Below are 19,361 nucleotides of genomic sequence, written 5' to 3'. Positions count from 1 at the left end.
TTGTTTTAAATTTAAGAATTCAATAGAAAATTTTTACACTGACTCAAAGCATTCTTTATTGGATTTTCCATTTTCTCCAAATAGGCAAAAAATTAACACCACTTGCCATTTCTTTAATTACTGTTTTTCTTCTCAGTTGCCCTTACAAAATAAGCTCTTCTTTATCAGGAATTTTTTATCTATTAATCATTATCTTACAAGCGTGTTTTTTCTGAACTGTTCTCTGTTACTGATGCCTTATTTTTTATAGAGGAATTTAGTGATTTCAATCTCAGAACTTCATATGTTGGGAAAGGGAATTCTTTTGGCCTGTTCATCATGCCATATAACTGTGTCTATTCTATATTTTATGCCAAATAATTCTGTTGGGATCTTGATTATCCACTTTCTAACAAATAAATCACATAACAAGAGCGTGCATCTATGAAAATACATGTCCAGAACAGTGTGCAAGCCTTCCAAATTATTTAAGGTACAGATAACCTAATAAAGAGAAATGTCTTCATTATTTCAGGTAAACAGTTAAAACTAGGTCACATTTAATAGTGCATCTGATTTGCTTATTTTCTCCTCAGCTAGTTCCTTTTGACTAATATTACTTGTAGGTACCATTTAGCTGGTGTATTTCTTAATAGTAGATTTAATCTATTTATTATATATTTATTATAACTAGATAATCCACTGGTATTAAGATATTCTAGGTAATGGGATTAGATTGACAATTTAGTCATTTGCTCAATCTAAAACAAGTTTATTTAGAGCATCCTTTTATAGAATTGGGGGGGAATCAAATTCTATTTCTTTTTTTTTTTTTTTTTTTAAATTTTTTTTTTCAACGTTTATTTATTTTTGGGACAGAGAGAGACAGAGCATGAACGGGGGAGGGGCAGAGAGAGAGGGAGACACAGAATCGGAAACAGGCTCCAGGCTCTGAGCCATCAGCCCAGAGCCTGACGCGGGGCTCGAACCCACGGACCGCGAGATCGTGACCTGGCTGAAGTCGGATGCTTAACCGACTGCGCCACCCAGGCGCCCCTCAAATTCTATTTCTTACCCATGCTTTTAAAAAATGTTACATTTGCTTTTAATGCTTTTGATGTATTTTTCCCTAAGTTAATTAAAAAGGAATAATGCAGTGACCTATTTGCTTTTTAGCAATATGCTTTATTAGCTAAATGATAAGATTTTATAAATTGAATTCTATCTGGAAGCACTTTATGTTGTCATCCTCGAAATAAATATGAATATGCCTTAACTTAAAATATCCACAAAGAAAATATTTGGAATTTTATATTTTGCTTATTGTTTAAATATAGCACTCTGTATAGCCATTATCATTTCAGCTATCATCATTATGAGTTATTGGGCATGTAAAATTTTCCAGTGGTTGTATAGAACATATCACACTCCCATAATGCTACCAAACTTAATAATGTTTTTTGCTTCAGCTGATCGTTTATTTGTTTTTATTTTCTCACTTTTAGACCACAGCAATGAAAAAAATAATGTATTACAATATGCGTATAAAAACTGTTCAGAGGCATCTTCATGAAGACCTTGAAAAATTGAATGAACGAAAATGCAAATTACAGAAATTGCCAGAAGAAAGAATAAAATTATTTAGCTTTGTGAAAAAAAATGTAAGATTCAGTATTGTAAAATTTTAATGGCCATATCTTCAGAAAACTGGTGATAAGACAGCATTATCTTTTAAATTATATATATATATATGTATACACATATAGAAATAATTTTTTTATTACTACTTCCAAGTTTGCTTCTAAACCTTTGATTCCATTTGCTTGACCAAGCTTCGTTGTGTGCTTAGAAATCTACAACTGTAAAAAGGTAGAGGCTTATAAATTTATAAATGTTTTAAAAAGCTGTGTAATTCAGTATGATTCCAAAAGTTATTGAAATCTATTAGAGTTTATTTCAGCTGTATTTTTATTAGACATATTCAGGCTGTGCTCAAAATTAATTTTTTGGTCTAAAGTGCTAAAATTTCCCTTTAATAATACTTTTAAGGTATTAAAACCAGATGAGACCTTTAAAGCAAGCTGTACTTTGGTAGTTATATTATGTGTGCTTTTTTTACTTAGAGTAAATTGGATTTCCTTTACCAACAGTAGGCTTTGAAAAATGAAGGATTATTAACCTCAAAATAGAACTTTTTATATATAAGAACTTACTGTATTTTTTTAAAGTAAGAAAATATAATTATTCTACAAGTGTTAGAAAAATAAATTATTTGGGGGGTAGGGGAATTGGATTCTTAGTTTACACTTTACCAAAAAAAAAAAATGCCAGTGGGGAGAAAAAAAGAACTAAATTAAAAATGAAAAAACATGAAAACAACTGAAGAATATATAGATGAATATGGTTAACTGATCTCAGCCTGCCAAATAAAAGGAATACTAGAAATAACAAAAGAACAGAATGTAGATCTGATTGCAAAAAATAAAAGTAAAATGCTTTGGTACTAAAAAGGATCGTTAATAAAAATAAACAGTTTTCAGCAAACATGATGGGGGCATCTGGCTGGCTCAGTTAGTAGACCATGTGACTCTTGATCTTGGGGTTGTGAGTTCGAGCCCCACACTGTGTGTAGAGATCACTTAAAAATAAATCTTTTTAAAAAACCATGATGGGGGCGCCTGGGTGGCGCAGTCGGTTGGGCGTCCGACTTCAACCAGGTCACGATCTCACGGTCCGTGAGTTCGAGCCCCGCGTCGGGCTCTGGGCTGATGGCTCAGAGCCTGGAGCCTGTTTCCGATTCTGTGTCTCCCTCTCTCTCTGCCCCTCGCCCGTTCATGCTCTGTCTCTCTCTGTCCCAAAAATAAATAAACGTTGAAAAAAAAAAATTAAAAAAATAAATAAATAAATAAAAAACCATGATGGACAACCTTAGTATAGGCATTCATAAATAAACAACACAAAAAGCAAATATTCAAATAGAAAAACTGAGCAAAGTACATAAGCTTCTGTTTCACAAAAGAAGAAATTAAAAAATGACTAAGATTTGAAAGAAGAGCTTAACTTGGTTATTAATTTCCAAGTGTGAATTAAGATAACGAACAATCATTTTCTCCTATAAAATTGTCAAAGTGTAACACGTGACAGTACTCAGGCTGGTGAAGATGAGTATGACCCTACTACACCACCAATGAAATGTAATTTGGGTCATATGTATTCACAGCCTAAAAAATGCTTGCAGCGTTTGACCCAGTAAACCTACTGGTAGCACTCTGTTCTAAGGATTTGGATAAAATTCACATACATAAGATATTTATCACTACACTATTAATAACAACAAAAAATTGGAAACTTACCTAATTGTTTAACTAAAGAGGAAGAATTATTCACTCTTAAGGTAGAGTAGTATACTGCCATTAAAAACCAAGTCTTTTAAATATATTTAATGCTCTTCCTAAAATAAACGGGCTTGAATTAATAATATAATAGATATCCTTAAAGTGAAACATTAACATTTATTTTTGGATAAGAAATGAACCAGTATATGAAAATCATTTTATATCTATTTTTGTGTACAAATGCATGTATTAAGGAAAATCTGCAAATGTGAAAAATAATACCTGTAGATTAGATAAACTATAGACATTTTTAAAAATATGCTTGATTTGCTTTTAATAGCTGGATATAGCCATTATAGAGGTGAGGACAGATAATCAGTAAATTTCTATTTATAAAAAATCTCTCCAATGTATCTTGAAATCCTACAAAGCTGGGGTTAAGGCAAGGCAAGTGAGGTACTCACTGCAGGCCCAAAATTAGAGTGCTAAACACCTCAGTAATCACAATAAATCATTTCTAACGCAATATTTTTTAAAAAATACAAATGAATGCCAAAAAAGTCCACTATGAACAAGAAAAAACAATCAAAATTTAAATAAAAACATTGCCGTGCTGAGCCATATATAGGAGACTGAGGCAAGGGGAAAAATATGCATCTCAATATACATCTTTTATATATTTTCTATGGTTGATTTTTTTCCCAGAATACCAAAGTACTTAAAAAAAATACTGAAAAATTGAAAAGTAGGTGTGATAAATGTCACATTACCTTGAAGTTTTAATATTTTATTTATACCCAAACCAGTATTTGTTGTAATTTTACTTTGGCTTTGATAGAAGGAAGCTCATCACTAATATTTAAAAATCAATTTCTTTGCTTTTCTCATTTCAATGAAAAGAACTGCCATGTTTGAAGTATTTAAGAATGTCCTTTGGTCAAAAGAAATTGACTGACTAAACTTGCGCCAAAGTTGTAATTGCACGTTTGGCATGTTTTTATGCGTTTGGCCTATTTATTACCTAAATTTCTATTTTCTTTTTTTAAGTTAACTATATATTTCATAATTCCACTAAAATGTTTTGCTCTATGGCACACTGATTTCAACAGCTGGAACGGGAACTTGCGGAACTCAAGGGATCTGGCAAAGGGCACAGTGATAGATCCAATAACAATAAAGTAGCTGAACTTGAAAAATCAGAGAAGTGTGAAACTGTCACAGAAGAGCCAAATCTTCAACAGAAGATACTGACCAAACTAAATGCCTTGAATGAAAGGGTAACATTCTGGAACAAAAAACTAGATGAGTATGTTTTATGAATTGTCTAGTTCAAATTTGAAACATGAGAGGATAGAATGTTCTAGGCTATCAGTCGAGCTCAGTTCTCTTCCTCAGGGGTGGAAAGAATTATGAAGTAAAACACAGAATGTGTTTCTAGTCCCATTCCCAGCAGAGATAGACATCATTGATTCAAAGCCGACATACATAGTTTTTTACAGAGGCAATGCTTAATTAGGCACAGCAAACTTCCCCCTAGTGGCTTCTTGTCACATCACTGCTCTAGTGTCTGCAAACTAAAAATAGAGCTGCTACTGATGGAGAAACTCACCACATAGACCTGACTGAGCAAAGCACATACATAGTTGTCTGGAGTCACGTAGAACAAACTCTGGCTGAGTTTCAACTAGACATATAAAGCAGAAGATTTAGTAAGTACCAATAATTTTTTATTTACTAGGGCATTAAATGGATAAAGTTAGTTTGCCCTGTAAATACTACTACTGATCCTACTACTGCTTCTACTACTACTACTAACAGCTAACACTTATTTCTTACTCTGCCAAATTCTTTGCTAAAAGCTTTGTATGTATTTTGCATAGAATCGTCAAAAAAAAAAAAAAAAGCCTTTTCAGGTGTAGGTACTGTTAATATTGCCATTTTACTGAGAAACCGCAGCATCAAAAGATCTGCGAGCCATAAGCGGCAGAGCCAGGAGAGACTTCTAACCTTATTGCCAGAAACAGAATGTCTTTAACTTGGTTTAACTGTTAACACCAAGCTTTCTGTACCCATTGACAAACGCCTTATATTTTCATATCAGCCTTTTTTTTTTTAAATCTATTTAAACTATAATTTTAATGTTGTGATATTTAGGTTTTTCTAATAACTTAATTTTTCTCTTAAATAGGATTGAAGCAATTTATCATGTTGAAGTAAAACAAAAGAAGAAAAGCCATGGCTTATGGATCCCATTTTTGTTAATTGAGTTGGAAACTGTGGGAAATATCCACTTTGAAGAAGGCACTCAATCTGATGACTGGTAAATCTGTTTGAAATTTAATTACAGACTTAAAAATAATTTTAGGTGCTTAGGGGTGCCTGGGTAACTCAGTCAATTGAACATCTGACCCTTGGTATCAGCTCAGGTCATGATCTCATGGTTCGTGGGTTCGAGTCCCGCGTCGGGCTCCATGCTGTCAGTGCAGAGCCTGCTTAGGATTCTCTCTCCCTCTCTCTGTGCTCCTCCCCCACTCATGCTGCCTCTGTTGCTCTCAAAATAAATAAACTTTAAAAAAATAAATAATTTTAGGTGCTTAGGATCATCAGCTAAAATATCAACTTATAAAGTCTTAAAATGTCTAATTTTCAAAACACTTCTCATATAGAATGTTCATCCACTGAAGAGTAGCTGTTACCTATTTTGCCACCAATATGTTTTTCTGTTTACATAATTGCTGTGGGCTAATCTTGAGAACATCCTAATGATATTTCATTGCTCTTTATCCAATTTCCCTTAGCCCAAGAGCCAGAATAAATTTTTTTATGTTTATGGCCAAGTATTAATTTTATATATGTTTAAACTGTTCATTTCTTGACTGGACGTGGCCCTGGATTCTGAATATTGTGTGAGAACCTACAATAGAGAAGGAACGCAGGAGCAGGATTGGCAACAGCAGGTCGCAGACACTGAGGGAGGCACCATAGCAAATTTCCTGGGGGTCCATAGTCAAAGTCAAACCAGTTGTCTAGAGCTGGCTAGAGTCAGGGTGCACATGGACTCTGTGAGTTGAAATAAGGCATACACTTAAAACCCAGGAGTTTGGGTTAAAAGTCCATTTAGGCAGAAATGCAGACAGCCACCAGAAACAGGCAGGAAACGGGCATACACACTTCGTAATTGAAGCCTCCTGGTACAAACAAGGAAATGGCTGTGTTGCCTCAACTTGAGGGTACAACTTAGAAAATGATTCTGAAGGAAGGAAGGAAGGAAGGAAGGAAGGAAGGAAGAAAGAAAGAAAGGAAGGAAGGAAGGAAGGAAGGAAGGAAGGAAGGAAGGAAGGAAGGAAGGAAGGAAGGAAAGCAAAGGTTTGCAGCAGAAAATATCACTAATTATAACTTCCACATTTCTGTAATCATTTCCTCAAAACTGGGGAGCTGTGAACAAGCCAAAGCTTGCCCTAGAACCCTAGAGCATACTGCGAATTTGGATGTGTAGAGAGAAAGCAGGAAGCACGTAAAGTGATTGAATGGACTTGATCCAGCATCCCAGCGGATTGTATTTGCAGTCAGTGTTGAAACAAACACCGACTTTTATGGAGTAAAATGCAAAATTCGTATTAACTTTTTATATGTTTATTTTTGAGAGAGACAGAGACAGAATGTGAGTGGGTTAGGGGCAGAGAGAGAGGGAGACCCAGAATCCAAAGCAGGCTCCAGGCTCTGAGCTGTCAGCACAGAGCCCGACGTGGGGCTCAAACTCACAAACTGTGAGATCATGACCTGAGCCGAAGTCGGATGCTCAACCGACTGAGCCACCCAGGCGCCCCTGTATTAACATTTTATAAATTAAAATATGTAATTGTTATGAATTACTTTAAGCCATGAGAAGTTCTGCCCAAGTGAGAAATAGACCGTTTAAAATATTTTCTCTTGTATCAGTACATCAATGGCCCAGCAGTTACCACTATTCACTTAACCACAACACTTGATTTTTATGTGCAAAGATATAAAGGGGATTCATCCCATTTCCCATATAAACAAATAAAGGCCTTGATTTTTCAAGTACAAAAATTGAATGGTGTCTGTCTGCAGGGTGCATGAAAAATTTTTCAGTCTTTCATTTATATTCACTCAACCTAAACAGATTTGTTTATTATTATTTCCGTTTCTTTTTAACTTATTGCAGAGTAGTCTCTTTACAAAACAAGTAGATGATAAGGAAAAAATACATAAAAGCAAAATGACTAAAAAGCCATTAGGTAACTATGTCAACCTGATAGTAAATTAGCTTGATGGATTTTGATAAGCGTTAGCAATTGTTTACTTGGCTTTAGTAATAACAGCCTTGATCCATTTTAAGAAGAAAATCAAATCTACATTGGCAGAATTTGAAGGATTGTTTTTTTACAAACTTGGCCACCTTAGCTGTGATTTTTTATGGATACTATGAAATAGCTCCTGGGGCGCCTGGTTGGCTCAGTCGGTAGAGTATGCGACTCTTGACCTGGAGGTCATGAGTTCAAGCCCCACGTTGGGTGTAGTACAGTGTCTGCATATAGCAGGTACTTGGTATTTGCTAATCAATCAGTAAAGATAACCAAATGATTTCCTATGTGGTCCCTGCTGGCACACCTCCTACACAGAGAGCACTGTGTAAAACAAATAAAAGCCTTTTGTAGCAACCTGTTATTTTCCAAGTGATATTCAAACCTTTCACCCCAATATTCAGTGGGCTTCACCATTTGGTGTTCAAACCATCCTACTACTTTTCCAACCCCCCCAGAGTCAGCCAAACTATGTGTGCCTCACTGCTCTTGGGACATACCTGGTGCACCACCGTGGTTTCCTCTGTTCTGCTTCCTTCACCCAGAATACCTTACATCCTTGCCCTCACTCTCTATCATTGTCTGTCAAAACTTACTTTATCTTCAAGGCCAACATCAAGAGCCATCTTTTGTGAGGAATATCTTTGTCATCTTTATCAGATTAGTCATTATTATTCTCTTTGAATCTTCACAGCACTATGTTGCATCTCTCCTATCTTCTACTCAGTTATAATTTTGCCTATGTTTGTCCCATTACTTTTCTGCTCCATTTGTTTATAAACTCAGTGAAGATAGAGACTACATTCTTATTCATCTTTGAATCTTTTCTATTGTGTTCACTTGCTCAGCATCCATCCACTGGGTTTCTACCATGGGCCAGATTCTATTCTAGGTGCTAGGGATAAAAGTTATAGTTTCTGCTCTCATCCAGGCTGTCATCTGGTACGGGAGACTATGGAAATGAAGCAGTACTAAATTCTGGGATAACTGTTGGTCTGGAGAAGAATGACATTCAAACCAGAATGGGGGTGTAGAGAAGGTTTTGGGAAGTGGGGACATCTGAGGGAGATACTTTGATCTGAAATTTGAGGGACAGATAGAAGTTAACTATACACAGAATTAGGGGACGGACTTCCTAAGCAGAGGAAACAGCATGTGGTGAAAAGGTATGGAACTATTATAATACGTTTGGAGAACTACAGTATTTCCACATGACAAAGGCCTGATCATTAAAGCTCACTGCGAGCTGGTAGTTTGAATTTCGCCCTTAAGTCTTTGGGACCCCTTGGAAGAGAGGTATAAGAGATTTAGATATTATTTTATATAAGTTACTACAGTTATTATTTGAGGTTCAGACTAGAAAGCATATATCTCAGGTCAGTAATGAGATGCTGCCCAGTGCATGTAGCACGTTACCAACAATGCTATGAGAAGTGTCCTCTTCTACGAGGAACTGATAATACAGAGTGTCACAGTACTTCCTAGTCAGTTATAGGTTTGGTTCTCCCTCCTCTAGCAGTATTCTGGCATTCTGTGAATGATATCTTCTCATTTCCAGCTTGACCAGGTGATTTATTGAATGGCTTTAGTTCTCTGATTCCAGATAGCACAGAGCCCACGTCCCATTAGCACGGGGGTTCCCAGTCTCCAGGGCTGTAGGAATTCTATGTGAAGAAGGGCTCAGCTACTGAATTTCCAGGCAGAGAAAAGCTCTATGAAAGGATTCCTCTTCATGGAGTTTCCTGTGCCATTCTTAGTTCTTGCATTCCTGGGAACTGAACTAGAAGCTAGGTATTGTCCATTTATCGCTTCTATCTATTCTTGTTTACCCTTGTTACTATATGACAAAACTTTATCTAAATAAAATGCCTACAACACTTTCTATCAGAGCATAATAATAATAAAAATAGAGTGCAAGTAGTAATTGGAGCTTCAGTGGTTCCAGGATGTATTATGTAGGAGTGACTTGGACTGATCAGGCCCAGACAGTGATCCCTCTATACATGAGCCTGGAGGTTTCCCACTCCTGGTGATGATGTAATTATTTATCCAGACCTCCGAACTAATTAGCAGCATCAGCTGGTTGCCACACTACTTATATGTATCTGTCTCCTAACAGATTGTGAGCCCCTCCGGGAATGGTTTGGTTTGGGCAGCTCACTTTTCAACTCCAAGGGAAGAGTAATTGGGCAGCTCTTAGCTGCACTGGTTCAGTCTTTGCTAGTGAGAAAGGCAGACACTCTAAATGAGTTTGTCCCAGGGAAAGACCACCCACCAGGAAGCTCACCTCTGTGATCTTAGCCCACACTCATGCTCAGGCCTTTGTTGATATTGTATGCCAGTGAGGACCAGACATCTCATTACAGGTAAATGTGTCCCATATAGGATCACTTAGCTTTCTTTTCAAATTGATCCATTTTATTTTATTATTATTATTTTTTTAATGTTTATTTATTCTTAATAGGGAAAGAAAGAGAGCACGAGCAGGGGAGGGGCAGAGAGGGAGACACAGAATCCAAAACAGGCTCCAGGCTCTGAGCTGTCAGCACTGAGCCCAACTTAGGGCTCGAACCCATGAACCGTGAGATCATGACCTGAGCTGGAGTCAGATGTTTAACCTACTGAGCCACCCAGGTGCCCCCAAATTGATTCGTTTTAAAATCTCATCTTAGTCCAAATTCTGTGCTACTTTAAGATAGGGCATGGCCCAGTAAGGGCAGTAGAGAGCAGATGAGCACTTCCAATACATCTTCTTGAGATCTTCACATAGTTGGCCCCTTCTTCTCCTTTTCTTCACTCAAATATCTTCTCTGAAATATCTTACCCAGATCTATACTCAGTAGCCCCCACTCCAGTCCTTACCCCAAACTTCTCTTTCTTCAAAGCACTTGTCAGTTTAGAAATGATTTTATTTATGTATTGTTTATTTTTTGGCCAACTCCTTATAATATAGGCTCCATGAGAGGAGGGACCCTGCCTCTTTCACTTCTATATCCCTAGTTATGAAGTTATTGGCAGTAGTCCAAATGAGAGATGATGATGACTTGGAAAAAAGTAATAACAGTGATGGTGATGACATAGGGTTATAATCAGGATATTTTAGATGTAGGGCCAAAGAGATTTGACCAAAGAATTGGATATTAGTGAGACAGAGAGGAGGCAAGTTTCATTCCTGGGATGTTAACTTAAGCTACCAGTTAGATGCTGGTACCATATACTGAGATGGAAAACAGTCAGAAGGAGTAGGCTTAGAAGCAGGTGATGAATTAAGTTTTAGAGGCCTATTCCATATGCAAGTGAACATACCAACTAAGCAGTTGGATGTTCAAGTAGGGGTATATCCACCTAAATTGGGTAGAGATAAAGTCTGAAAGTAAAATGTTGGAAGATATCCGTATATATAAAATATATTTTTTCTATATATTGCCAAGGGACCAGATGAAATCACCTAGGAATAGTATTCATGGAAACAAAAGGAGCACCCAAGACTTATTCCAGGTGCAGTCCAACATTTGGAAAGCTGCCAGAGGAAAAAGAATCAGCAAAGAAAACCATTAAGGAGCAGCCAATAAGAAGAAAGCCAGAGATACACAGTTTCACTGAAGCCAAAAAACAAAGTGTTTCAGTAATGAAGGATTACTCAAGCAACATGTCTTTCAGTCAAAACACATATCTAATCATTAATACAAACAACTCTTACTTTTATGTTTCAAAGTTTAACATCTCTTTTATTGATTAAGTGTGCCCAGTTTGGACCAAAGCAGAGCTATGATATGACAATGTATCTTTAGCAAAAAATATAAAATATGGGTTATAAGTTTTATTGTATGTAACTTAGTGTTCTTCAACGTTTTAAGGACAATGTGTTCTTTTCTTTATATATATTCTGTTTTCCCATATAGGTTTAACTCCTGCTATGAACTAGTTCTCTCACGTTTTTGTACCTGGGACTTCAGGCCATATGGTATTACTGGAGTGAAAGTAAAACGTATCATCAAAGTTAACAACCGTACTCTGAGACTAAAATTTGAAGAGAAACTCCAGAAGTTTCTTGACAGTGAAGATATGCATGATTCAGAGTAAGAAGTTAAATTCCGTAAGGAACATTTTTACAGAAGTCTGATTTTATTTTGTAAAAGAGTCATTCTGTTTTAAAAGCTTACAATATTGGAGTGCCTGGGTGGTTCAGTCAGTTAAGCGCCCAACTTCAGCTCAGGTCATGATTTCACGGATCATGGGTTTGAGCCCCGTGTCGGACTTTGCTTGGAGCCTGCTTGGGATTCTCTCTCCCCCCGCCCTCTCTTCCCCTCCCCTGCTCGGTCTCAATCTTGCTCTCGCTCTCTCTCTCTCTCTCTCTCAAAAATAAATAAACATTTTTTTTTTAAGTTTACAATATTGAAAATATGCCTCGTTAGTAAATATTTCCTTTTCATGCATCTCTCTTGATGAGGATGACATCATAGTTTACCCACACTGGGGCCTTTTTTGTTTTTTAAGTTTTCATTTGTCCATTTTGAAAGAGACAGAGAGAGAGCAAGCAGGTGAGGGGCAGAGAGGGAAAAAACCAAGCAGGCTCCTCGCTGTTGCCACAGAACCTGATGCAAGGCTCGAACCCACAAACCTTGAGATCATGACCTGAGCCAAAGTCAGACGCTCAACCAACTGAGCCACCCAGGCACCCCTGGGGCTCTTTTTGAGACTGAGGGGGATTGGAGACTTAGTAATGACACTGAAACATTCACTGTAAATGGGAAATATCCAGGGCAAGATATATGATTGTCTTATCTATGGCTAAGCTCTTTTGAAATCAATTCTCAAACTTTTTTTGTCTTAATTATTCTTAAGGAGCTATCGAAAGATGCTGGAATGTCTTTTTTATGTTTTTGATCCTGAAGTTACAGTGAAGAAAAAGCATCTGCTACAAATACTTGAAAAAGGATTCAAAGACAGTGAAACGAACAAGGTAGCATAAAATGTCATTCAGAATAATGCTTTCTTCCTAATGAATAAAGCCCTGCCATTGGTTAGACAGGGCTTGGTTCTCAATCCTTTTATTCATATTTATAGCCAACTTCTGCTATTTCACAGAAAGCTTGGTGCTACAAAGTATAGCATCTTCCTTCTTTGGATTATACCAGAATAAGTCCATCAATTAATTTATCTGCCTGACTATCTAATATTTCTAGGTATCCTATTTTCACGCTGTGATCCTTTTGTTAATGATCTTGAAATCTATTTCTATAATCTCTTTTAAACACTCTAGGGTCTTCTCCATCTTGAAAAAAAAAAGTCCATTTGCTGAACACTGACTGCTATGCTTTCTGGTTGTCATCCTGTTTTTCTTTCTCTCTTACTGCCACCACTTCTTTATTTTCTACTTCTTTGTCTGCACCTTGCTCCCTGGTCACTCTGAGCTCCAAAATATCCAGTCACCCTTTCTCTGTCTTCCGCTCTCTTGCTGAGGCAGCTGTAACACCCTGTTATACAGCAGTGCTCCCTCACCCTTTTCACATCATGGCGCACACAAAAATGATAATGTTGTTGCATTTAAATCCTGGCTTTCCTACTCAGGAGCTAAGTGACTTCACCTCTATGTGCCTTTTTCTTCCTATCTATAAAATGAAGGTAATAATAGTATCTACTTCACAGAGTTGTGGTTAGGATTTAGTGAGGTATGCATTCAAAAGTTTTTGGATACTGGTACACCACTCCATGTTCATAACACCATTATTCATAATAGCCAAAAAATCAAAACAACCCAAATGCCCATCAAGACACAATGGATAAACAAAATATGATATAGCCATCCAATGGCATACTAGCCATAAAAAGGATTTAAATTCTGATACATTCTGATCCATGGTTAAACCTTGAAAGTATTACACTAAGTGAAAAAAGCCAAACACAAATTTACAAATTTTGTATGATTCCACTTGTATGAGGTACGTAGAATAGGCAAATTGGTACAGACAGAAAGTAGAATAGAGGTTAGCAGGGGATGAGGATGGAAGGATAGGGAGTCATTATTTAATGACTGCAGAGCTTCTATGGGGATGATGAAAAGTTCTGGAAATGAATAGTGGTGATGGTTGCACAACATTGTGAATGTACTCCATGCCAATGAATTGTACACTTAAAAACGGTTAAAATGGTAGTTTTACTTTATGTACTTTTTACAGTTAAAAAAAAATCACCAAAACAGCATTCCAGCCATTCAGTGGAGAAAGGATTGGAGGGAGTAGGAGCTGATGGCAGGAGGTTACATAGGGGGGATACTGCAGCAGCAGGCCAGAGGGACAGTGGCTTCAGCAGGCTGGTGTGGCGAAAGTGCCCTTATGTACTTTCTGGAAGAGAAGAAAGAAGGAGGCGAGGAATAAAGGATTTGAAAAAGAAGAGTGGAGTGCTCAGGGTGATTCCAGAGAACTATGAACCATCATGGGCACGAAGGTTGGCAGAAAGATGAGGCTAACATTTCTGTGTGTTTCCTGCTTGCCCGACACTGTGCCTAGCGCCTTATCTCCTGCCGCTCCTTTAGGAGATGCGGTATCTCTAATCCTTTAAACAGCCGGCTATCCAGTATGGTAGCCACCACCTGCATGTGACTGCTGAGCATTTGAAATGTGACTAGTCAGAATTGAGATGTGCTAAGAAGTTTTAAATAAATCTCAGTTTTGGTATAGAAAAGAGATTATAATTTCTTATACTGATTACATATTGAAATGATAATATTTCAGATAGATTACATTAAATAGAATGTATTATTAAAATTTACCCAGAAAGTTCTTGGGACCAGTTCCTGGCACATAGAAAGTTTTTGGGTTTTTTTTTGTTTTGTTTTGTTTTTTGTTTTTTGGGCTTTTTAAAGATTTTATTTAAATTCCATGTGCCATACGTATTAGTTTCAGGTGTACAAAAGAGTGATTCAGCACTTCCGTTACAGGTCCCCGTGCTCATCACAAGTGCACTCCTTAATCTCCATCACTGACTTTACCCATCCCCCTCCCTATCTCCCGTCTGGTAACCATCAGTACCTTCTTTATAGTTAAGAGTCTGTTTCTTGGTTTGCCTCTCTTTTTTCCCCCCTCTATGTTAATTTGTTTTGTTTCATAAATTCCATATTAGAGTGAAATCATGTGGTATGTCTTTCTGTGACTGACTTATTTCATGCAGCATAATACTCTCTAGCTCCTATTATTCAGCCATAAAAAAGAACGTAATCTTGCCATTTGCAATGAGGTGGATGGAGCTAGAGAGTATTATGCTGCATGAAATAAGTCAGTCAGAGAAAGATAAATACCATGTTATTTCATAGAAAATTTTAAAATAAGATTTACCATTATTCTCTAAAGTATTTGATACTATTGACTGCTCTTTCCTTTTCGAAACTCCCCTTTGGCATCCATAATATTACACTAATGTTATTCTCCTATTTTTCTGATTGTCCTGTCTTTGTTTTCTTTTAATTCTTCCTCTTCCCTCTAAACATGAGAATACCACAAGATTAAGGCTTAATAATCTTGTTTTTCTCCACACATGATCAATTACTCTCATTGTTAAAATCTTAGAAATGGAGTATAATTGGCTAGAAAAATCACTGTGTAGCATGTAGATCTAATAAACCATATTTTTTATGCTATTATGTGCACACAGGCAATAAAGATAAATGTTTATGTACTGCATCGTTTAAGAGGTGGGATAAGATTAAAAAGCATGAGTTGTGTAAGCAGTTTAGAAGACAGATTTGGCTTAGGTTGGCAGTGACTTTGTAAGGCAGAGGGCTGGCTTACATCATTACTCTCTTTGATGCCCAAGGACTTGGTCAATAGACTTAAGGAGTATCATTTATTCCACTTGGCTTTCTCCAAAGTGTACGTCCTCAGCCAGCCCACCTCCTGCTCTCTGCTCTGACACCCGCAGCTGCCATTCCTATGTGATTAACCCGTTTTATCTCCTTCTACAATATGTCTAAAACCAGCCTTTAATATTTTGTCCATAACTAACTCTCTCCTTGTCTTATTTCTACCAACAATGCTGTCACTCTCCACTGACCAGGTTCAAAGCTTTGAAATTATATCCAACCACTCCCTTTTTCATTATCCCTGTATCTAATCATTTACCATTTGTAGTGATTCTTCCTTTACCATATCACTTTGCATTCTTCCTTTCCCTCCCTGTTCCTATTGCCTGCCACCACTTAGAACATTCCCTCTAATCTTTGCCAGTAGTTTCCTAATAGGCAACTCTGCCCTTGGTCTTCCCTCTATTCCTTCCACCTTTAAAAGGAGAGACAAATTAATCTTTCCTAAAACATTATTTTCATAGCACACACTGCATTGTTCTCATGATGAAAATCCTTCAGTATCTTCCCATTACTCATGATAATGAAGTTCAAATCCCCCTGCCTTGCACTTAAGGCCCCTCAAAATCTAGCTTCAACCAGACTCCCTATTACCAAATACAACAAATACCCCAAATGAAGTATGTACTTTCTTTGTGATTCTCCTAAACATACCTCAGTGCCATGCCTCCTTTTGATGAAATGATCTTCCCTACTTTTTTCTTTTGGCAAACTTACCCTTCAAGTCTCGACTTAAGGACCTCCTCCTTTGCGAAGGCTTTCCTGAGTTCTCAGATAGTAGGATCCCTTTTACCTAGTTTACAGGTTTATCAGAAAATCCATTAAAATGGAGAACTAGGGGCGCCCAGGTGGCTCAGTTGGAAGAGCATGTGACTCTTTATCTCAGGGTCGTGAGTTCAAGCCCCACATGGAGTGTAGAGTTCACTTAAATAACACTTAAAAAAAGGAGAACTTTAAATAAATTATTTACTTAAGGAACACTTTAGCAAACAACATATACGCTGCTGAAGCGAGCATCCCTTCAGCAAACTTAAAACATATAAACTTACATTTCATTCATCTATCTTTTTACATAGGGCCAAAGCCTCTGAGTATGAGGTTGAAACTCCTGATAATCTTTCTTACATCAGACCATAACCATATTACATATTAGTTTCAGTTTCTTTAAAGTTGAGCATGAACTTGAGTGCAAGAATCAATCTAGTTTTAGTTTGTATGCTCCCCCTTGCCACCACCAAACTTTTATATTTGCCCCATCTACACATGCTGTAGCAGAAGCTTTTAATGATTAGTCTCTACAGAATCTTACCAATACTTTCCACTTATTTTTCATAGAAACAACTCTCATCCTTGTTCATGTTTCATTGTTTTATTTCATGTGTATAATTTCAATAACAAATACAACTGGTATAAAACATTTAGGAACAAAATTAACCGACTTTTTGTAAGCATACAACACAGCTGGGGAGAATAGAAGTACATCAGTTTTTTTTTTATTTTTATTATTGAAGTATAGTTGACATACAGTGTTATAGTAGTGTCTGGTGTACAACACAGTGATTCGACAATTCTATACATTACTCAGTGCTCACTAGAATAAGTGTAGTCACCATCTGTCACCATATAATGTTACTAACAGTATCATTGACTATATTCCCTATGCTAGTATTTTTTAAAGTACCCTCTTATCCTTGAATTGTCACCATACTGTGGGATTTAGAAAGGATGGAAATTACTGCTTAATCCTGTGAGTCGGTTAGCGGAAGCTGGTTAAGTGGCAATCAGTGGCAGTTGAGAATTTTATTGTAGCACATTTGTTATACTAAAATACAATTGAGAGGAGTTAAGATGACAGAGTAGTAAGCTGTAACCTCAAACACAGCTGTATTGAGGTTAGGTCACTTGAACACCCAGGAAATCGATCTATGGAGTGGCAGAAGGATCTCCACGGCAATCATGGTGTGCATCTCTCTACAAGACCTTGAGGACAGGGACTTTCTTTAGAGATTCCTAGTGGAAATCTGATTAATGAATGATGGATAGTTGAATAGATGGATGATAGTTGAATAGACAATCGTACCTGTTTCTATACCTTCATATGCTTTCTCCTCTTAAAAAGACTTTCTTTTAAGATTTCTGATTGGAATTATGCCTAATCTTTAAAGCCTAGCATTGATCCCTAACCTCTACAAAGATGGTTCTTAAAAACATTTCATTTAAAAAAGGAGATCTTATTTGACACATCTTGTGATGGTTTGTATTTTTTTAATGTTTAATGTTTATTTATTTATGTTGAGAGAGAGAGTACACAAGCATGAGCAGGGTAGAGGCAGAGGAAGAGGGAGAGGCAAATCCCAAGGAGGCTCCATGCTCAGCGTGGAGCCTGACACAGAACTGGATCTCATTGGATCATGTGACATCATGACCTGAGCCAAAATCAAGAATTGGACACTTAATTGATTGAGCCACGCAGGCACCCTGTGATGGTTTGTATTTTTAATTACTGGGTACAGCTTCCATCTTCCCCCCTCTTTCTTCTTTTCTTTTTTCCTTTTTTTTTTTTACATCTTCTGATTCTTTTTGTTGTTATCTATTTATTTTTTATTTTTTATTTTTTTAAAAATTTTTTTAACGTTTATTTATTTTTGAGACAGAGACAGAGCATGAACGGGGGAGGGTCAGAGAGAGAGGGAGACACAGAATCTGAAACAGGCTCCAGGCTCTGAGCGGTCAGCACAGAGCCCGACACGGGGCTCGAACTCACGGACTGTGAGATCGTGACCTGAGCCGAAGTCGGCCACTTAACCGACTGAGCCACCCAGGCGCCCCTATTTATTTTTTTAATCATTTTATTTTTTAATCGTAAGTATACTCTTTAATCCCCATCACTATTTCCCCCATCCTCCCACCTACCTTCCCTCTGATAACTATCAGTTTGTTCTCTATAGTTAAGAGTCTGTTTCTTGGTTTCTCTCTTTCTCTTTTTCCTTTGCTTGTTTATTTTGTTTCTTAAATTCCACGTATGAGTGAAATCATATGGTATTTGTCTTCCTCTGACTGACTTATTTCACTTAGCATTATACTCTCTAGATCCATCCATATCACAAGTGGCACGATTTTTATTATCTTTTACAAATGAATTATATTCCACTGTGCATATATACCACATCTTCTTTATCCATTCATCTATCGGGGGACAATTAGGCTGCTTCCATAGTTTGGCTATTGTAAATAATGCTGCATAAACTTGGGGGTTCAAGAATAATTTTGAATTAGTGTTTTTATTTTGTGTGTGCAAATATCCAGTAGTATGATTACTGGACTGTAGGGTAGTTCTTTTTTTAACATTTTGAGGAACCTCCATATTGTTTTCCACAGTGGCTGCACCAGAGTGCATTCCCACCAACAGTACAAGAGGGTTCCTTTTTCTCCACACCCTTGCCAACACTTGTTTCTTGTATTGTTGATTTTAGCCTTTCTGACAAGTGAGGGGTGATCTCTCATTGTAGTTTTCATTTGCATTTTCCTGATGATGAGTGATGTTGAACATCATTTTATGTGTCTGTTGGCCATTTGTATCTCTTCTCTGGAGAAATGTCTGTTCATGCCTTCTGCCCATTTTTTAATTGGGCTATTTGTTTTTTGGGTGTTGAGTTTTATAAATACTTTATATATTCTGGATACTAACCCTTTATTGGGTAAATCATTTGCAAATATCTTCTCTCATTTAGTAGGTCGCCTTTTTGTTCTGTTGATTGTTTCCTTCGCTGTGCAGAAACTTTCTATTTTGATGTAGTCCCAACAGTTTATTTTTGCTTTTATTTCCCTTGCCTTAGGAGACATATCTAGAAAAATGTTGCTATA

The 19,361-nt window shown here is 37.0% G+C and overlaps 1 protein-coding gene across 8 annotated transcripts in view; it reads left to right on the top strand.

The window, feature by feature from the left end:
* The window catches only part of LRRC9 (leucine rich repeat containing 9), a 127,059-nt gene that overhangs the window by 23,824 nt on the left and 83,874 nt on the right, over positions 1-19,361 (top strand). For all 8 annotated transcript variants that reach the window (XR_015252334.1, XM_086709625.1, XM_086709624.1 and 5 more), the window contains 5 exons: positions 1,485-1,640; positions 4,424-4,620; positions 5,503-5,634; positions 11,542-11,718; positions 12,485-12,602. Coding sequence is in view for 7 of the 8 variants with exons in the window: in XM_086709625.1 (XP_086565751.1) it covers positions 1,485-1,640; positions 4,424-4,620; positions 5,503-5,634; positions 11,542-11,718; positions 12,485-12,602 (780 nt within the window). In the remaining variant the exon portion in view is untranslated. The remainder of the gene's footprint in view (positions 1-1,484; positions 1,641-4,423; positions 4,621-5,502; positions 5,635-11,541; positions 11,719-12,484; positions 12,603-19,361) is intronic.

The sequence above is a fragment of the Puma concolor genome, chromosome B3, assembly GCF_028749965.1.
Source record: "Puma concolor isolate L17-30 chromosome B3, mPumCon1.1.hap2, whole genome shotgun sequence".
In the NCBI taxonomy this organism is placed as follows: domain Eukaryota; kingdom Metazoa; phylum Chordata; class Mammalia; order Carnivora; family Felidae; genus Puma; species Puma concolor.
Note: the sequence above shows the minus strand (reverse complement) of the source record. Positions and strands in the feature narration are given on the sequence as shown.